At 47.7% G+C, this 14129-nt stretch overlaps 1 protein-coding gene across 1 annotated transcript in view; it reads right to left on the bottom strand.

Annotated features, from left to right (window-relative positions):
* ctsc (cathepsin C) overlaps positions 1-13851 on the bottom strand; it is a 13938-nt gene extending 87 nt beyond the window's left edge. The window contains exons 1-8 of the mRNA XM_056611420.1: positions 13491-13851; positions 13113-13258; positions 11355-11521; positions 8888-9043; positions 6661-6779; positions 5434-5565; positions 2496-2728; positions 1-1818 (exon numbers count right to left, since the gene is read on the bottom strand). The exon at positions 1-1818 is cut by the window's left edge and continues 87 nt beyond it. Of these exons, the coding sequence (XP_056467395.1) occupies positions 1552-1818; positions 2496-2728; positions 5434-5565; positions 6661-6779; positions 8888-9043; positions 11355-11521; positions 13113-13258; positions 13491-13650 (1380 nt within the window). The 5' untranslated portion in view covers positions 13651-13851 and the 3' untranslated portion in view covers positions 1-1551. The remainder of the gene's footprint in view (positions 1819-2495; positions 2729-5433; positions 5566-6660; positions 6780-8887; positions 9044-11354; positions 11522-13112; positions 13259-13490) is intronic.
* Between the last annotated feature and the right edge of the window lie 278 nt (positions 13852-14129).

Raw genomic sequence — 14129 nt, 5'->3', positions numbered from 1 at the left:
CAAGAAAAAACGATCAGGAAAGTTAAGTATCTCATAAAATATGGGCAAGAGAGGTGAAGAGTAAAAACGGCGGAAGAATGACTTTCATTCCATAAAAAAAATACTGCAATGTCTCAAAATACCTTTAACAACACAATACAAATACCTTTTCATTTTCAATCCAATCCCTTTCATATGCTAAATTTGAGATCCTTCAAATCTCTACGCATCCCTTTTTGAGGCACTGGACTATTGCTGGAGCTGCTGATGAACAAAACCGGTTTGATAGTGTTAGGTTTAAAACCATACTAAAATCAAATGTTACTGTGCCAATAAAAACGAAAAAAGGTTGGACAGGTTTATATCATTGCTATATATTTGTATTTAATAGAGGGCCTTTTTCCCACCTACAACCTGTAGAACTATAAACACACGTGGTGTTTGTAGTTCTTGTTAGTCCTGTAGAGTGTGTATATGCATAACGCATATTACTTGCCCCATGGTCTACCGTAGACTTTGAGTCATCTTCTAGGTAGAAAAACAACCTTCCCTCCCTTTGAATGCAACCACAGATTTGATTGACATGACAAATGTTCATCGTTCACAAAAATGATGAACTATCTACAAAGAACACAAATAAAAGGTTAAAAGCTAAAACATATTGAACCCTGGTAAAAGTGGGTGGCATTCTGCTTGAGGCAGACTTCAGCAGTGGCTGAAAGGAAATGGATGGTCATCTCCCCAGCTGTGTGAAGGGACTGTGACTCATCCCTGGCACACAACATAACACCGTAGGATCGCTGCACCTGAGAAGGTTTGAGACGGCTGAGACTTTTACATGTTTGCTAGCGACCTTCCATTACCCCCGAGTCTACACTGATAGCAAACACAGAAATATCAATAGTTGTAATGCATTCATTGTGTCTACACTTGAGATAAATATTTATTGTTTTATTGTTTTCTTTATCACAGAAATATTGGTAGATGTTATTTTCTTGACCTTGACATGTTTCGACGGATATACTTCACTTTTCATCAGAAGCTCACACAGGTGTATTAGTGTGACGCCTCCTTTATCCAAAGGATAAAAGACAACCGATACCACCGTTGGATAAAGGAGGCGATTGAAATAAAGCGGAGCCCGAAGACGATGAACAGAGATGAGGGAGCATATATGCTCTCCCATTCCTGGAGTGCCGTCCTGGGGGGCTGCGGACTGACAGCAGGAGATGTGGTTCACCGGTCAAAAAACTGACTGGTGGATCACATCTCCGTTAACATCAGCTGATAAGAACGCGTCACACTAATACACCGAGTGACCTTCTGATGAAGACGGAAGTAAATCCGTCGAAACATGTCAAGGTAAAGAAAATAACATCTACCAAAATATGTGTCTGTGATAAAAGAAAACTATAAATATTTAACACAAATATCAAGTGCCACACCTGTTAAAATTGGAACAACTAAAAATATAAGATCTTACTTTGGGACACACCCACACACACACACACCACCCACACACACTTATCCCCATGCTTGTCTAAACCCTGAGTCTTCCTCCTCCCCCCCCCCCTACAGCGACGGGATGGGCGTGGCCGCCACGGCGATGCTCTCGATGGCACACTCGTCCGAGCCGCGGCGGATGCGGAAGAAGCCCTTCTCGCCCCAGCCGTTGCCCCAGCTGTTCTTCACCACCCAGTAGTCCTGGCCGCACTTGGGGCAGCGGCCATAGCCCACCAGCAGCACGGCGTGGTCGGTCAACTCGAAGGGGCCCGTGGCGTCCAGCAGCCCCGTGTGGTGGTAGATGCCCTCCTTGTAGTAGCGGAAGTCGGGGTACACCTGGGGAGGAGAGGGATTCATCATCACCATGGAAACCGACAAGTCAGAGACGGGGTCGATCGGCAGTGCTGATCGATCGGTGATTACACTGATTCATCCAGGCTTGTTTATTTATATTTAGAATCATGGAGGTGGGTGTTTGTTTGTGTGTGTGTGAGTATACAGACGTCCAGATGTCACAGATGTTTAAATTAAGACACACTGATAAGAGCATCTGGCCTTTTTTTGTTGAGTAATACAAGTTGGCTGTCAAGGTTAGCGGGTGGCAGGCAGGCAGGTAGGACCCAATCCCAGACAGTTCAGGTAAAGGATAATTTATTAACGCAAAAGGCAAGGAACAACGAGAACACAGGTGACGCAGGTAACACAGGGAACACAGGTAACACAGGTAACACACAGGACACAACTCACCACAAACTACAATGATCCGACAAGGAACAAAGGAAAGACAAGGGCTTAAATACCAAACACACAAAGGGCATGCAACGAGTAACAGCTGAAACACATTAGGGGAGGGAGCAGTAATCACACAGGCGGGAAACCTGACATGGGGAGAAACAAGACAGATACCAAAGTAAAACAGGAAACACAAGACAAGGAAACAGACAGACCATGACATTAGCAAGCAATTATTAATGGTCCACTGCAACTGAAAAACGCCATATATGTGTGCTTACCTCGAAGGACACGGCCATGGGGCCGTTCTTCACCAGCTCCTGCATCATGGCTGTCTCGCTGCAGCCTCCGTAGAACCCCCCCACGTAGCTGTACTCCGCCGTGTAAAGCCGGCCGCAGGACCGGGGGATCCGGCACGGGGTGCTGTCGCCCACGTAGGGCAGGCACGACTCCTCCACGATGCCGAAGTCCTGGACGTACTTCCCCATGAGGTACGGGAAACCGCCCTCACAACCTTAGGAGAAAAAAACATTGCAACGAAGCAAAGGGCACAAAAAACAGCACACAAAAAGTAAGTAATTTCTTAATTAATGTTCTCTAAATCCCAGCAACAAATAACATCTTAAATGATTTGCAGTTAGGTTTCGTAAAAAGCACAGCACTGTCAATATGAAAGTCTTGAATGATTTCATATGTGCAATTGATTCTAAAGAATATTGTTCTGCGCTATTCTTGGATCTGTCAAAGGTCACCACAATGACAGCACGAGGAACAAAGGAAAGGCAAGGGCTTAAGAATCAAACACAAGACACGCAACGAGGAACAGCTGAGACACATTAGGGGAGGGAGCAGTAATCAACACAGAAGGGAAACACAAGGAAATACACCAAAACACGACACAGACCATGACAGGTCTTTTACAAAATGGTGTCCCCCAGGGGTCCATTTTGGGTCCCATTTTATAAACTATTTATATAAATGACTTGTCACAATGTAACCAAAGCAAAGTGTCATTTTTATGCGGATGACACCGTTTTGTATTGCTCTGCCTCATCCTCGGCAAGTGCCCACTCCTCGCCTTCCAGAGGGGGACGGCCTCTTCGCCTGTCTGAGGAGGTCCGCCCTGCGCTCCTGCCTGAGGAGGTCCGCCCTGCGCTCCTGCCGGAGGGGGCCCGCCCTCCAGACCGTCCAGGGGAGGCATGCCCTCCGCTCCTGCCTGAGGGGGCCCGCCCTCTGCTCCTTCCAGAGGGGGACCGGCCTCTGCTCCTGCCGGAGGGGGCCCGCCCTCCAGACCGTCCAGGGGAGGCACGCCCTCCGCTCCTGCCTGTCGGGGCCCTCCCTCCACTCCTTCCTGAGGGGGGTCCCTCTTCAAGGCCTTCCAGAGGGGTCCCGCCTTCCAAACCTTTTGGAAGGGGCACGCCCTCTTCTCCAGAGGGGACACGCCCTCTACCTTGCCTTCCTGAGGGGTCCCGCCTTCCAGAGGGGACCCGCCCTCTACCTCGCCTTCCTCCTGAGGGGACCCGCCCTCTACCTCGCCTTCCTCCAGAGGGGACCTGCCCTCTACCTCGCCTTCCTCCTGTGGGGACCCGCCCTCTACCTCGCCTTCCTCCAGAGGGGACCTGCCCTCTACCTCGCCTTCCTCCAGAGGGGACCTGCCCTCTACCTCGCCTTCCTCCTGAGGGGACCCGCCCTCTACCTCTCCTTCCTCCAGAGGGGACCCGCCCTCTACCTCGCCTTCCTCCAGAGGGGACCCGCCCTCTACCTCTCCTTCCTCCAGAGGGGACCCGCCCTCTACCTCGCCTTCCTCCTGAGGGGACCCGCCCTCTACCTCGCCTTCCTCCTGAGGGGACCCGCCCTCTACCTCGCCTTCCTCCTGAGGGGACCCGCCCTCTACCTCGCCTTCCTCCTGAGGGGACCCGCCCTCTACCTCGCCTTCCTCCTGAGGGGACCCGCCCTCTACCTCGCCTTCGCCGGCCTCCTGAAGGGTTCCGCCTTCGCCGCTGCCGGCCTTCAGAGGGGTTTCTTTGCCGCTGCAGGCCTCCTGAGGGACTGAGCCCTCATCGTCCTTGCCGCCGGCCTCCTGAAGGGTTCCGCCTTCACTCTGCCTTTGCTTGCCCCCCTGGCCGTCCGCCTGAGGCTCCCTGCCATGCCCTGGGGCAGTTTTCTGGCCGCCCGCCTGACACCCCTCCGCTCTGCCCCAGTCCATTTATTTATTTATTTTGATTCCCTCCTCCTGGCTCCCCTCCACCCACCCTATTTGGGTTTGACTTTCTTTGTGTTTTTTTTTGCTTGTCGTGGGTCGCCTGAGAGTCGACCCTTAAGGGGGGGGTACTGTCATGGTCTGTGTCGTGTTTTGGTGTATTTCCCTGTGTTTCCCTCCTGTGTTGATTACTGCTCCCTCCCCTAATGTGTCTCAGCTGTTCCTCGTTGCGTGTCTTGTGTTTGTTACTTAAGCCCTCGTCTTTCCTTTGTTCCTCGTGCCGTCATTGTGGTTTGTTGGTCCTACGTGTTCTCTGTGGTTACCTGTGTTCCCTTGCTCCTTGCCTTAGCCTTTTGGCGGAAATAAAGTGCAGTTTTCCCTAAACCGTCTGCATCTGGGTCCTACCTGCCTGCCTGCACCCACAACCCTAACACTTTTAATACTATTCAGGAGAATCTCCACAAATTGAGGCTTGTACTAAACTCTGACAAAACTAAAATTATGTGCTTCTCAAAATCAAGGAAAACAGATGTTTGTCCGATTGTTACACTAGATAAGAGAGTAATTGAACGAGTTCCAGTCTACAAATATCTTGGTTTCTTCTTCGACGAAAAGTAAATTTGGGTTTTTATTATAGAAAGAAATGCTGTTTCCCTTCAAGTGTGAGTTAAAGACTTATCCAAATAACTTTTCTGTCAATACTGGATTATGGTGATATTTTATACATGCATCCGAATCAATCTCAGAAAATGCTGGATTCAGTATACCATGCAGCACTAAGATTTGTAACAAATATGCTAATATTGAACATTGCTGGTGATCATGTTGAGTTGATGTTAAATTGCCAATTGTCTTTCTGTTTTATGTTGTCTTTTTTTATGTATATTTTATGTGGAACTATATGCTGCTGTCTTGGTCAGGACTCCCTGGTAAAAGAGATACTGAATCTCAATTATTCCTGGTAAAATAAAAAAATTTAAAAATAGTTAGGTTGTTGAGAGTCTGCACAGCATTCTTACCTTGAGAGTAGGGGGAGCAGGAGACCACCTGCTGGGGGCTCAGGATCGGGGTCTGGCTGTTGTTGGTGAGGACTCTGATGCGAGCCTCCAGCATCCCCATGGCGGCAAAGGAGTAGCAGCTGCCACATGACCCTGACACAAAAAAGGATGATGGAAGTTGGTTTCTCAAACGTCAACAACTGAAAACACTCGATTCTGCTACCACACTCTGCATGGTTCTATCAAGCCCTATTGCCGTTGTGTGAACTTGTGCCAGTGGTTAGATGTGGCAACGTGACACAACAAGCAATTTTAAGAGTAGCTTGAGGAGTGCTGTTTACCATCCAGCCTTCATCATAACCCATGAGGAGTAGACTGATGGGTCGCCCTATTCATGCTTCCTAGCTCCCACCGGTTCCCTAAATCACTTAACAAACTCCACACACACCCCCTCTGAGAGTGGGAACCAGCCAGTCAGAGACGAGCCAGGCGAGCAGGAGGCCAGAGTAGTAGGCGAGCAGCCGTTCCGCTGTCTGCCCTAATTGGCAGAGGCTCAAAAAAAGAGGCGCTCACAGCGCTCCTTAGGCACCAGTGATCCAGGAAGAATTACAATAGCATTGACTGCTTTTGTATATCTAGGAGACTGTATCGCTGTTCATTAGGACTGTTTGGCCATTGAACGGAATCTTTAATCCAATGGGGCTTCAGAGAGGTGCGTCACGAAAGCAGCTGAAGGCGAGATTCAAGAGCTATAATTTGAGTGTAATTTGTTAGAAATTGCATGGCGACCGTTGAACTGTAACTGATTTAAATACACTGTTAATCTAATCACTCATATGAAGTTGACTGTACCTGCCATTTTATGAACCAACTTCGACTCCAGACCCCTCCAGGCTTATTGCTTCCCAGTCAAGGCATCTCGTTCGTTATTGGTTCATGGAATCCATCTTACCCGTCATTCACAGGTGCGTGAAAACGAATACGGCTCAATGGCGGAGAAAAATAGGGTGGGAGCAGAGAGGGAGGGGACTAGGGGCATCCTGCTCAAGGATGCTTACTACCAGCTGAAGACAAGCAGGGGATGGGTAGGAAGACTCAAACTCTTAACGTGTCGTCTGGGAGTCGAACACCCTAACCCCTAGTTTTCATACCACAACATGGCCATTATATTAGCTAGGAGTATCATATTTCATATAAAGTGTGTAGTTATAGTAGTGTGCATGCTGGAAGTCCAGTTAAACCTGTCACCTTGGTTACGGATAGGGCTGACGTAGTTCACACCGTCCACGTCTCTCCAGTCCCAGTGCTCAGGCAGAGCGGACGCCATCTTGCCCCCCGCGGCGGACCAACGGGCCGGCCGAACCCGACTGGGACGACAGGAAGAAGGACACACAAGAGGAATTAATATTGATGTGGGCTATTAACCCACTAAATATAATTGTAATTAAATAAAATACATACATACATACTGTAGCAGGCCAGTGGGTGTGGGGTTACCACGCTACCAAGTTGGATAGATAAACTGACACCGAGAGCAGGTCCAAAGCCGAATGGTTTATTTACCTTGTAAATGAAACCAGGGTGGGAAAAGGGTCATCCACCTCTTATATGACATAGTACAATTGTCTGTCCAACCCCTTCCACCCGTCTCTCTCCCTTAGGGCGTTCCAAGCTGCCAGGCGATCACACAGATCCTGCCGGTCCTTTGCTAGCCCTAGCTTCTCTAGCCTTTCTCCCCTTAGCCTACCTTACCTTACACGACTGTTTGCTCGCCCTCTTAAGCCCAAGCACCCCTGCTTAACGATCCCCAGGCTTGCCTCGTTAAAGGGAGGAAGTCCATATATGGCTTGGGGGTGGAGCCAGCAGGTTGCCAGACCTACCACTCCCCTCACTCCTCCCTGGCGTCTGCCACACACCCTCCACCTCAGCTCCGACCGAGAGGGAGGGGCGGTCCAGCTCCCTAGAGCAACCCTCCTGGACAGGGCCTCTGCAATCCCCTGTGCGGCGTCGTCTCCGGCTGCGTCGGCCTCGTCTCCCACTGCGCCCTCTCCGCCTCCCACTGCGTCGTCCTCTCCCACTGCGTCGTCCTCTCCCACTGCGTCCTCTCCCACGTCGTCCTCTCCCACGTCGTCCTCTCCCACTGCGTCCTCCTCTCCCACTGCGTCCTCCTCTCCCACTGCGTCCTCCTCTCCCACGTCGTCCTCTCCCACTGCGTCCTCCTCTCCCACTGCGTCCTCCTCTCCCACTGCGTCTTCTCCCACTGCTTCCTCTCCCACTGCGTCCCTTGCGTTGGCGGCGTCCCTTGCGTTGGCGGCGTCCCTTGCGTTGGCGGCGTCCCTTGCGTTGTCGGCGTCCCTTGCGTTGGCGGCGTCCCTTGCGTTGGCGGCGTCCCTTGCGTTGGCGGCGTCCCTTGCGTTGGCGGCGTCCCTTGCGGCGGCGGCGTCCTTTGGGGCGGCGGTGGCGGCTGCGTCTCTTGCGGCGGTGGCTTCGTCTCTTGCGGCGGCGGCCGCTGCGTCTCTTACGGCGGCGGCGGCGTCTCTTGCCACGGCGAGACAAACCTGCTGGGGCCCAGGACAGGGCACTGCCGCACCTTTAGCCCTGCCGACATGACCGGCTGTCAGCACTCCCAGCAGCTCCCGGCTACTGGCTAGCTGTGCCATGTTCGCCTCCAATAGCCTTCTCAACAATGCTTCCATGTTTTCCCTGTGAGTTGGTCTACCTACTCAACTTGGGATTACTAGCACGCATCCTCCACCATGTGTAGCGGGCCAGTGGGTGTGGGGTTTCCACGCTACCAAGTTGGATAGATAAACTGACACAACACCGAGAGCAGGTCCAACCCCTTTCACCTATCTCTCTCCCTTAGGGCGTTCCACGCTGCCAGGCGATCACACAGATCCTGCCTGTCCTTTGCTAGCCCTAGCTTCTCTAGCCTTTCTCCCCTTAGCCTTCCTTCCCTTACACGACTGTTTGCTCGCCCTCTTAAGCCCAAGCACCCCTGCTTAACGATCCCCAGGCTTGCCTCGTTAAAGGGAGGAAGTCCATATATGGCTTGGGGGTGGAGCCAGCAGGTTGCCAGACCTACCACTCCCCTCCCTGGCGTCTGCCACCATCCATCCATCCATCCATCCATATCCATTCATCCATACATCCATACATCCATACATCCATAACTGCTGTAGTCCCGCATAAGGAATCAGAAACAAAATTTTTGTGTTTTTTCTTAAGCTATATGAAAGCTTTGCGAAAGATCTTTTGCCCAGGGGTCTCTGGCCGACAAAACAAAATGTTGTTTTTTTAATCATGTAGTAATGTCACCCCAATGGTAACTGGAATGTTGCAATAAAAAAAGGAGAACAAATTCAATAGTAAGTATACCTCAGGAACAGGAAACACAGAAGTGGGTACTCGGGCTTGGAAAACTGGATCGTACCAGCTTGCATGAGTGTAAAAACAAGGCTTTGTGTGAACTCACGCGGGAACACGAGAGGCAGGGCCTCCAGCCCGGTAGAACCAGTCCTTCCGAGAGTACTTCTCGTGCTCCGGGTAGTAGGCAGCCGTCCAGGAGCTCTGCGCAGAGTTGATGGTCTGGATGAAGTCTGTGTTGACCTTGTATTGCGTCTGGAGCAGCCTATGAGAGGGAGGAGAGAGGAGACCGCATGGTTAGATTCACTTTGGTTTGGTTGCCAAGCCATGTCATCTGCTTTTATTCACCCTGTTCAGCACTTACTAACTGTTTGAAAACAGGAACAAATCAAAATATAAGAGGATTATTATGTTCTATTCTTTGCATTAAGAGAACTTAAAAGTATTGTTTGGCAGAAATGGACGCATTAAAAAATGTATTCAACAAAGAAAGGAAGTTGTAGCCATGGCCACACTAGTCCTGACTGGTATTTAAACTAATCAAGAATGTCTCTCGCCATTTAAAAGCTGTGGCTAATAATTTTACAGAATAACATGTGCTAAACTGTATTTGATCTGCTTACCTTAGTAATGTATTACATAGTAATGCCAAATAATCCATTATAACATTAGTGATGCACCGATCAGTGGGCTGATCCCAATAAGGGATTATTTCACAGTGAAAAATAGCCTGGAGTTCTCCTGTTGATGCCCAAACCCCTTTAAACCCGGAGAGCAAGGTCTATAGAAAAGCGTCTTAGAGTACCATATTAAGCGCTATATAAATTTCATTTATTATTATTATTATTATTATTATTATTATTATTATAGAGACAGCGGTGCCCCACAAACCCTTTATAAAACCAATTATGGAATATTATATGGAAAATATAATGGTCAACAAGTCCAATTATAATATTATGATATTATAATTTTTTTTGCAATCGCTTGAAAAGGTGACATTTTAAAAAGGGGACTATAAATCATTAAACAATTATTAGAAACTGCCACGGTTCCACAGTATCAACGGGGGCATATACTTTAATTCATTATGGATTGTGCTAGGGATAGGGCTTTATTTCTGGAGTTCTGCACAGAGTGAAACAAGTTGTTGAATGACTCATTGGGAATTAATTAATCGAACAGCATAAATAATCAGAATGCAAGGGAAACATCTTCCTATATTGATATAGCCTGCCAATGCCATAACTTCGAAATGAGAACAGAACTGTATTCGCCAAACACACTCTAAGTGAAATCCCTTCCTCTCACGAGGTCCAGCTACAGCGGAGAGTGCTGTTATAAAGTCTAGGTTTCAAGAAAGCCATTGCTTCACATTGTAGGAACTAGTTTGACATTAAAGTACTGTGGCTGATACGCAAGGGTCGGGATATGACGTTTACAGACATAATTATTGTTTTGAATCACTCTCCCTCCTCTTCCAATAAATCGGCGGAGCAGCTGGTTAGTTCCACATGAAGCAGAGGGACCCAGCGGGAAGCAGCCCTGTCCTATGAGCTTACACATACTTCAATAGTTTCCACCAGCATGGGGATGTGGGAATGATGTGGAACATCTCTTTTTTTGCACAAACCAAAAGAAAGCTAAAACAGTGATAGTGCAGCCTGTTCCACAAGAGGGATGCAGGCTGAAAAGTTCAGCCTATCTTTCTTTATTGAGGGGTCGGGAAATTTAAATAGGAATTAAAGGGATACTTCACCCATTCAGAACCGGCGTTCGATCATTATAAAATCGCTATTGTAATATAAAAACCAAGATTTTTTACCCCCCTCAGTCTTCCCTTGGCCCAGCTTTCCTGATCAAATTTTCTCCCGAGATGACATCAAATGACGCGTTTGACGTCATCTCGGGAGAACTTTGCTTGCCTGCTAGAAGGGACGAGGACTACAAACCACTGGTTCCGCAAATTTGTGAACCCACCAATAAGGAATGAGGGGGGGCGGGAGCTCGTGTACGAGATGTAAACACAATGTCCGCCATGTTACTTCACCGTGAAAACAAATTTGCAATCTTAAAGAGCCGAAGTGGATTTAGAAAATCTATTGTTGGATTTGGACATTCAGGTCTATTAGTACGAGCCAGAATATAGCCAGGAAGAATTGACACAAACAGAGCTAATTACCCAGCACAAGATGGGCAGTTTTTGCACATTTATAATACATAGAATTATTTACTTTATATAACCTTCATATCTCCACCGGTGAAGTATCCCTTTAAGTTAAATGCATGCCAAGGATTAATTGTCTCAGAGACTGAGACAATTAACTGACTCCAAAGCGATGTGCCATCGCTCACTGAATCACGTGATCAGCGTTTGATCGGTGGTAGATTGGCTGGTGAATCACTTGAGGCCCAGCCAAAGGGTTCTGAGTTCGACCCTCATGCCTAGCTCCTGCCAGCTCATAAATAACATGTATCAAACTCTAGAAGTGTCTGCTAAATGAATAAAGAGCTAACAACTATAAGGCCTGAATAAGACGTGAGGTGTCTGTGTTGCGTGACCATCAGCGGTGTACCTGCGGGCTAGGCGGTGCTGCTGCAGCGGGTTGACCTCTGTGCGGGGCAGTATGGGCTCCACTCTCTTGGCCACGAAGCAGGCCCAGTTGTGACCCAGGACATCGTGGACCCAGCCTGGCAGGGTCTGGTCGCAGTAGCTGGTCACATTCTCACCCTGCTCGGTGTACTGGATGACAGAAAGAACAGATGCAGTGTTCAATTAAAGACATTAAGGATATTGAGCACGGCACTCAGCTCAACACGCACGTGTTGAACTGCTTTGAGGCAATTAACTGGAATCGTTGCAGGGAAGTGGTTGGGCTTATGGCCCACTTGCAAATACCAAGTTCAATATTCAGAACAGCATGGATTTGATCTCCAGAAGTCCTCTGAGGTCATAAACGCTCCACAAAGACACCACAGGGCACACAGCCCCTGCTGTGAACAATCTACTTCCCAGTGTTTAGTGTGATGCTTGTGCTCTCGTTAAGTGCTTGATTTGGATCATCAATGCACAAAGTATAGAAACGGATGGTGTTATAGCTGTAGTTTCTTTAATTTTTCATTTGTATTGGGTTTCTGGTGTGTCCCCTCCAATACCAGAGCAGGTTTAACACAAATGCTAACTTTTTCCAAATTTTACCCAAAAAACGAAACGTCAAACGCTGGTGTTTATATTTGTTGTCGTTGTCGATGATGCAAGGTCTAGGTAAGGGTTGTACTGGTAAACAAACCTCATGGACTTCTGGTTTATCAATATTTTTTATCAATCCCTATTAACAGTGTTAACCAACGTAGGCCTACTCATTTGGGGGATTGATTTTTCAAAACATTATAAGTCTTATATTACCATCAACACTATGCTATTTTATCCAGAGTAAAATCCTATGTTGTTGCTGGTCTTCGCAAACCTGTTTGTGAACGTTACACTCTGCTCCTAACGAACAGTCTTTTCGTGAGGTCCAAGGCCCTTTTGGTTTACTCTAAGGGACACCAGAGGGTCAAAGGTGTGTGTGAATGGGTGGAAATCTGTCTGAGCAATGGTTAATGTTGATTGCAACATCCAAGAGGGGGTTATGCTACTCGGACACAAGTATAATGCAATGGTGTGCGTGGATGTGTGAAGCTGGTTTATTTTTAATGTTTGTGTCGGAGAGAGGGTTATGCTTCCCGTACACTTATAGTATAACAACACTACAGTGTGTGAATCATTTCATATGCATACATAACATCTCTCCTTATAACACTCATACACAACAACGGTACTACAAAGTATCACAAAGTTTCAGTTGGTTGTAAAAATGTGATCATTATTTTGGTTATGGTCGTCCAGCCAGGTTAATGTTACCTCAAATCTGGGTTTCCCCCTCCTTCTTAAAGCGCTCTGCACAAAATATATATATATTTAATCTGTGCACAAGAGTAGGCAACCTTTCACAATGGACAAAGAGGAAGTGTCTCACCACGACCAGTCATTTATGTCATGTATGGCTTCTTGTCATTCAAGTGTCATGTGAGAAAAGGGGAAATGTCACAAGAATATGAATCACGCTGAGACAACATAATTGCACTGTGATTGTCTACAACACATTAACAGCACTCTCTATGGAAACAACATACCTTACAGACAAGTGAGAGTCAGGGTCAAACTAGCTCCTTCAAAAGCAATTCAACATTAAACATTCTAGGATTCCCCACTCAAAATGAACCATTATGTATAGTGAGTTAGTCATATCGGTGTACGATTTCAGATACAAAACAAACCATTGCAACCTTACCCTGAAATAGCCGAACCACTTGTAGTTGTTGATGGTCACCTCGAAGCCCTGGTTGTAGATGAGTGTGAAGAACCCGGTGTTGCCCAGGTCGTCCCGGGCCACTGAGAGCTTCTCCAGGGTCACGGTAACCATCTTCACCCCCGTGGCTGGAAGACACCACCACGACACCACATCACTGCACTGAATGCAACTCAATAAAAATGACACAGTGGAATATAACAAGGGCATTGGAACTAGATTATTTCTCGCTATGGTCGTCCATCCAGGTTAATGTTACCTCTGATTTGGGTTTCATTCTCTGATGTAAACAACAACACGGATAGGATTCAGCAGGATCTTTCCTCAGGGTTAATGCTCTATGCAGGGGCCGATGCATACCTTCATTAGAGCAGTTGACCGTCTTTTCGTGTCCTCCTTTAGAGAGCTGGAGGACCCAGGTCCCCAGCAGGTCCTCGTAGGTGCAGTTGGCAGGTGTGTCGGCCAGAGACCTCTCGACCCAGAGAAACAACACACACAGCAACACGGTGCTGACCCGCATGGTGACAGAAGGTCAGCGAAAACACAAGACTTGGAAAACTATCAAGCACGCAAAGAATAAGGTCGACGTGCTTAGGCTTTTCTTTAAGGTATGGGTACACTCATTACTCTGGGTTTGAATTGAACACGCAGTATGCAGAAGACTTCCTTCTATAAAAAAACTATTTTCCGCTGTTCACGTGACCAACCAATATGCGCATGCGCAGTGCCAACGAGATAGATTGTTGCCACATATCAACATTGCTTGTTCATCATTATTATTAGAACAGCAAGGTGCATTAGGACTAGCAGTGATTTAATTAGTTATTTTCCTATAGGAAAATATATGTTTTAACAGTAGGTCCATAGATTCCTTACATTGCTTCTCTCTTGTTTTTTTGCCCTACCTGACCAAAATGGAAATGTTCCAAATATATTAAGGGCCAGAATGTGTGTGTGTGTGTGTGTGTGTGTGTGTGTGTGTGTGTGTGTGTGTGTGTG

Source organism: Gadus chalcogrammus, chromosome 16, assembly GCF_026213295.1.
Source record: "Gadus chalcogrammus isolate NIFS_2021 chromosome 16, NIFS_Gcha_1.0, whole genome shotgun sequence".
Taxonomy (NCBI): Eukaryota; Metazoa; Chordata; class Actinopteri; order Gadiformes; family Gadidae; genus Gadus; species Gadus chalcogrammus.
Note: the sequence above shows the minus strand (reverse complement) of the source record. Positions and strands in the feature narration are given on the sequence as shown.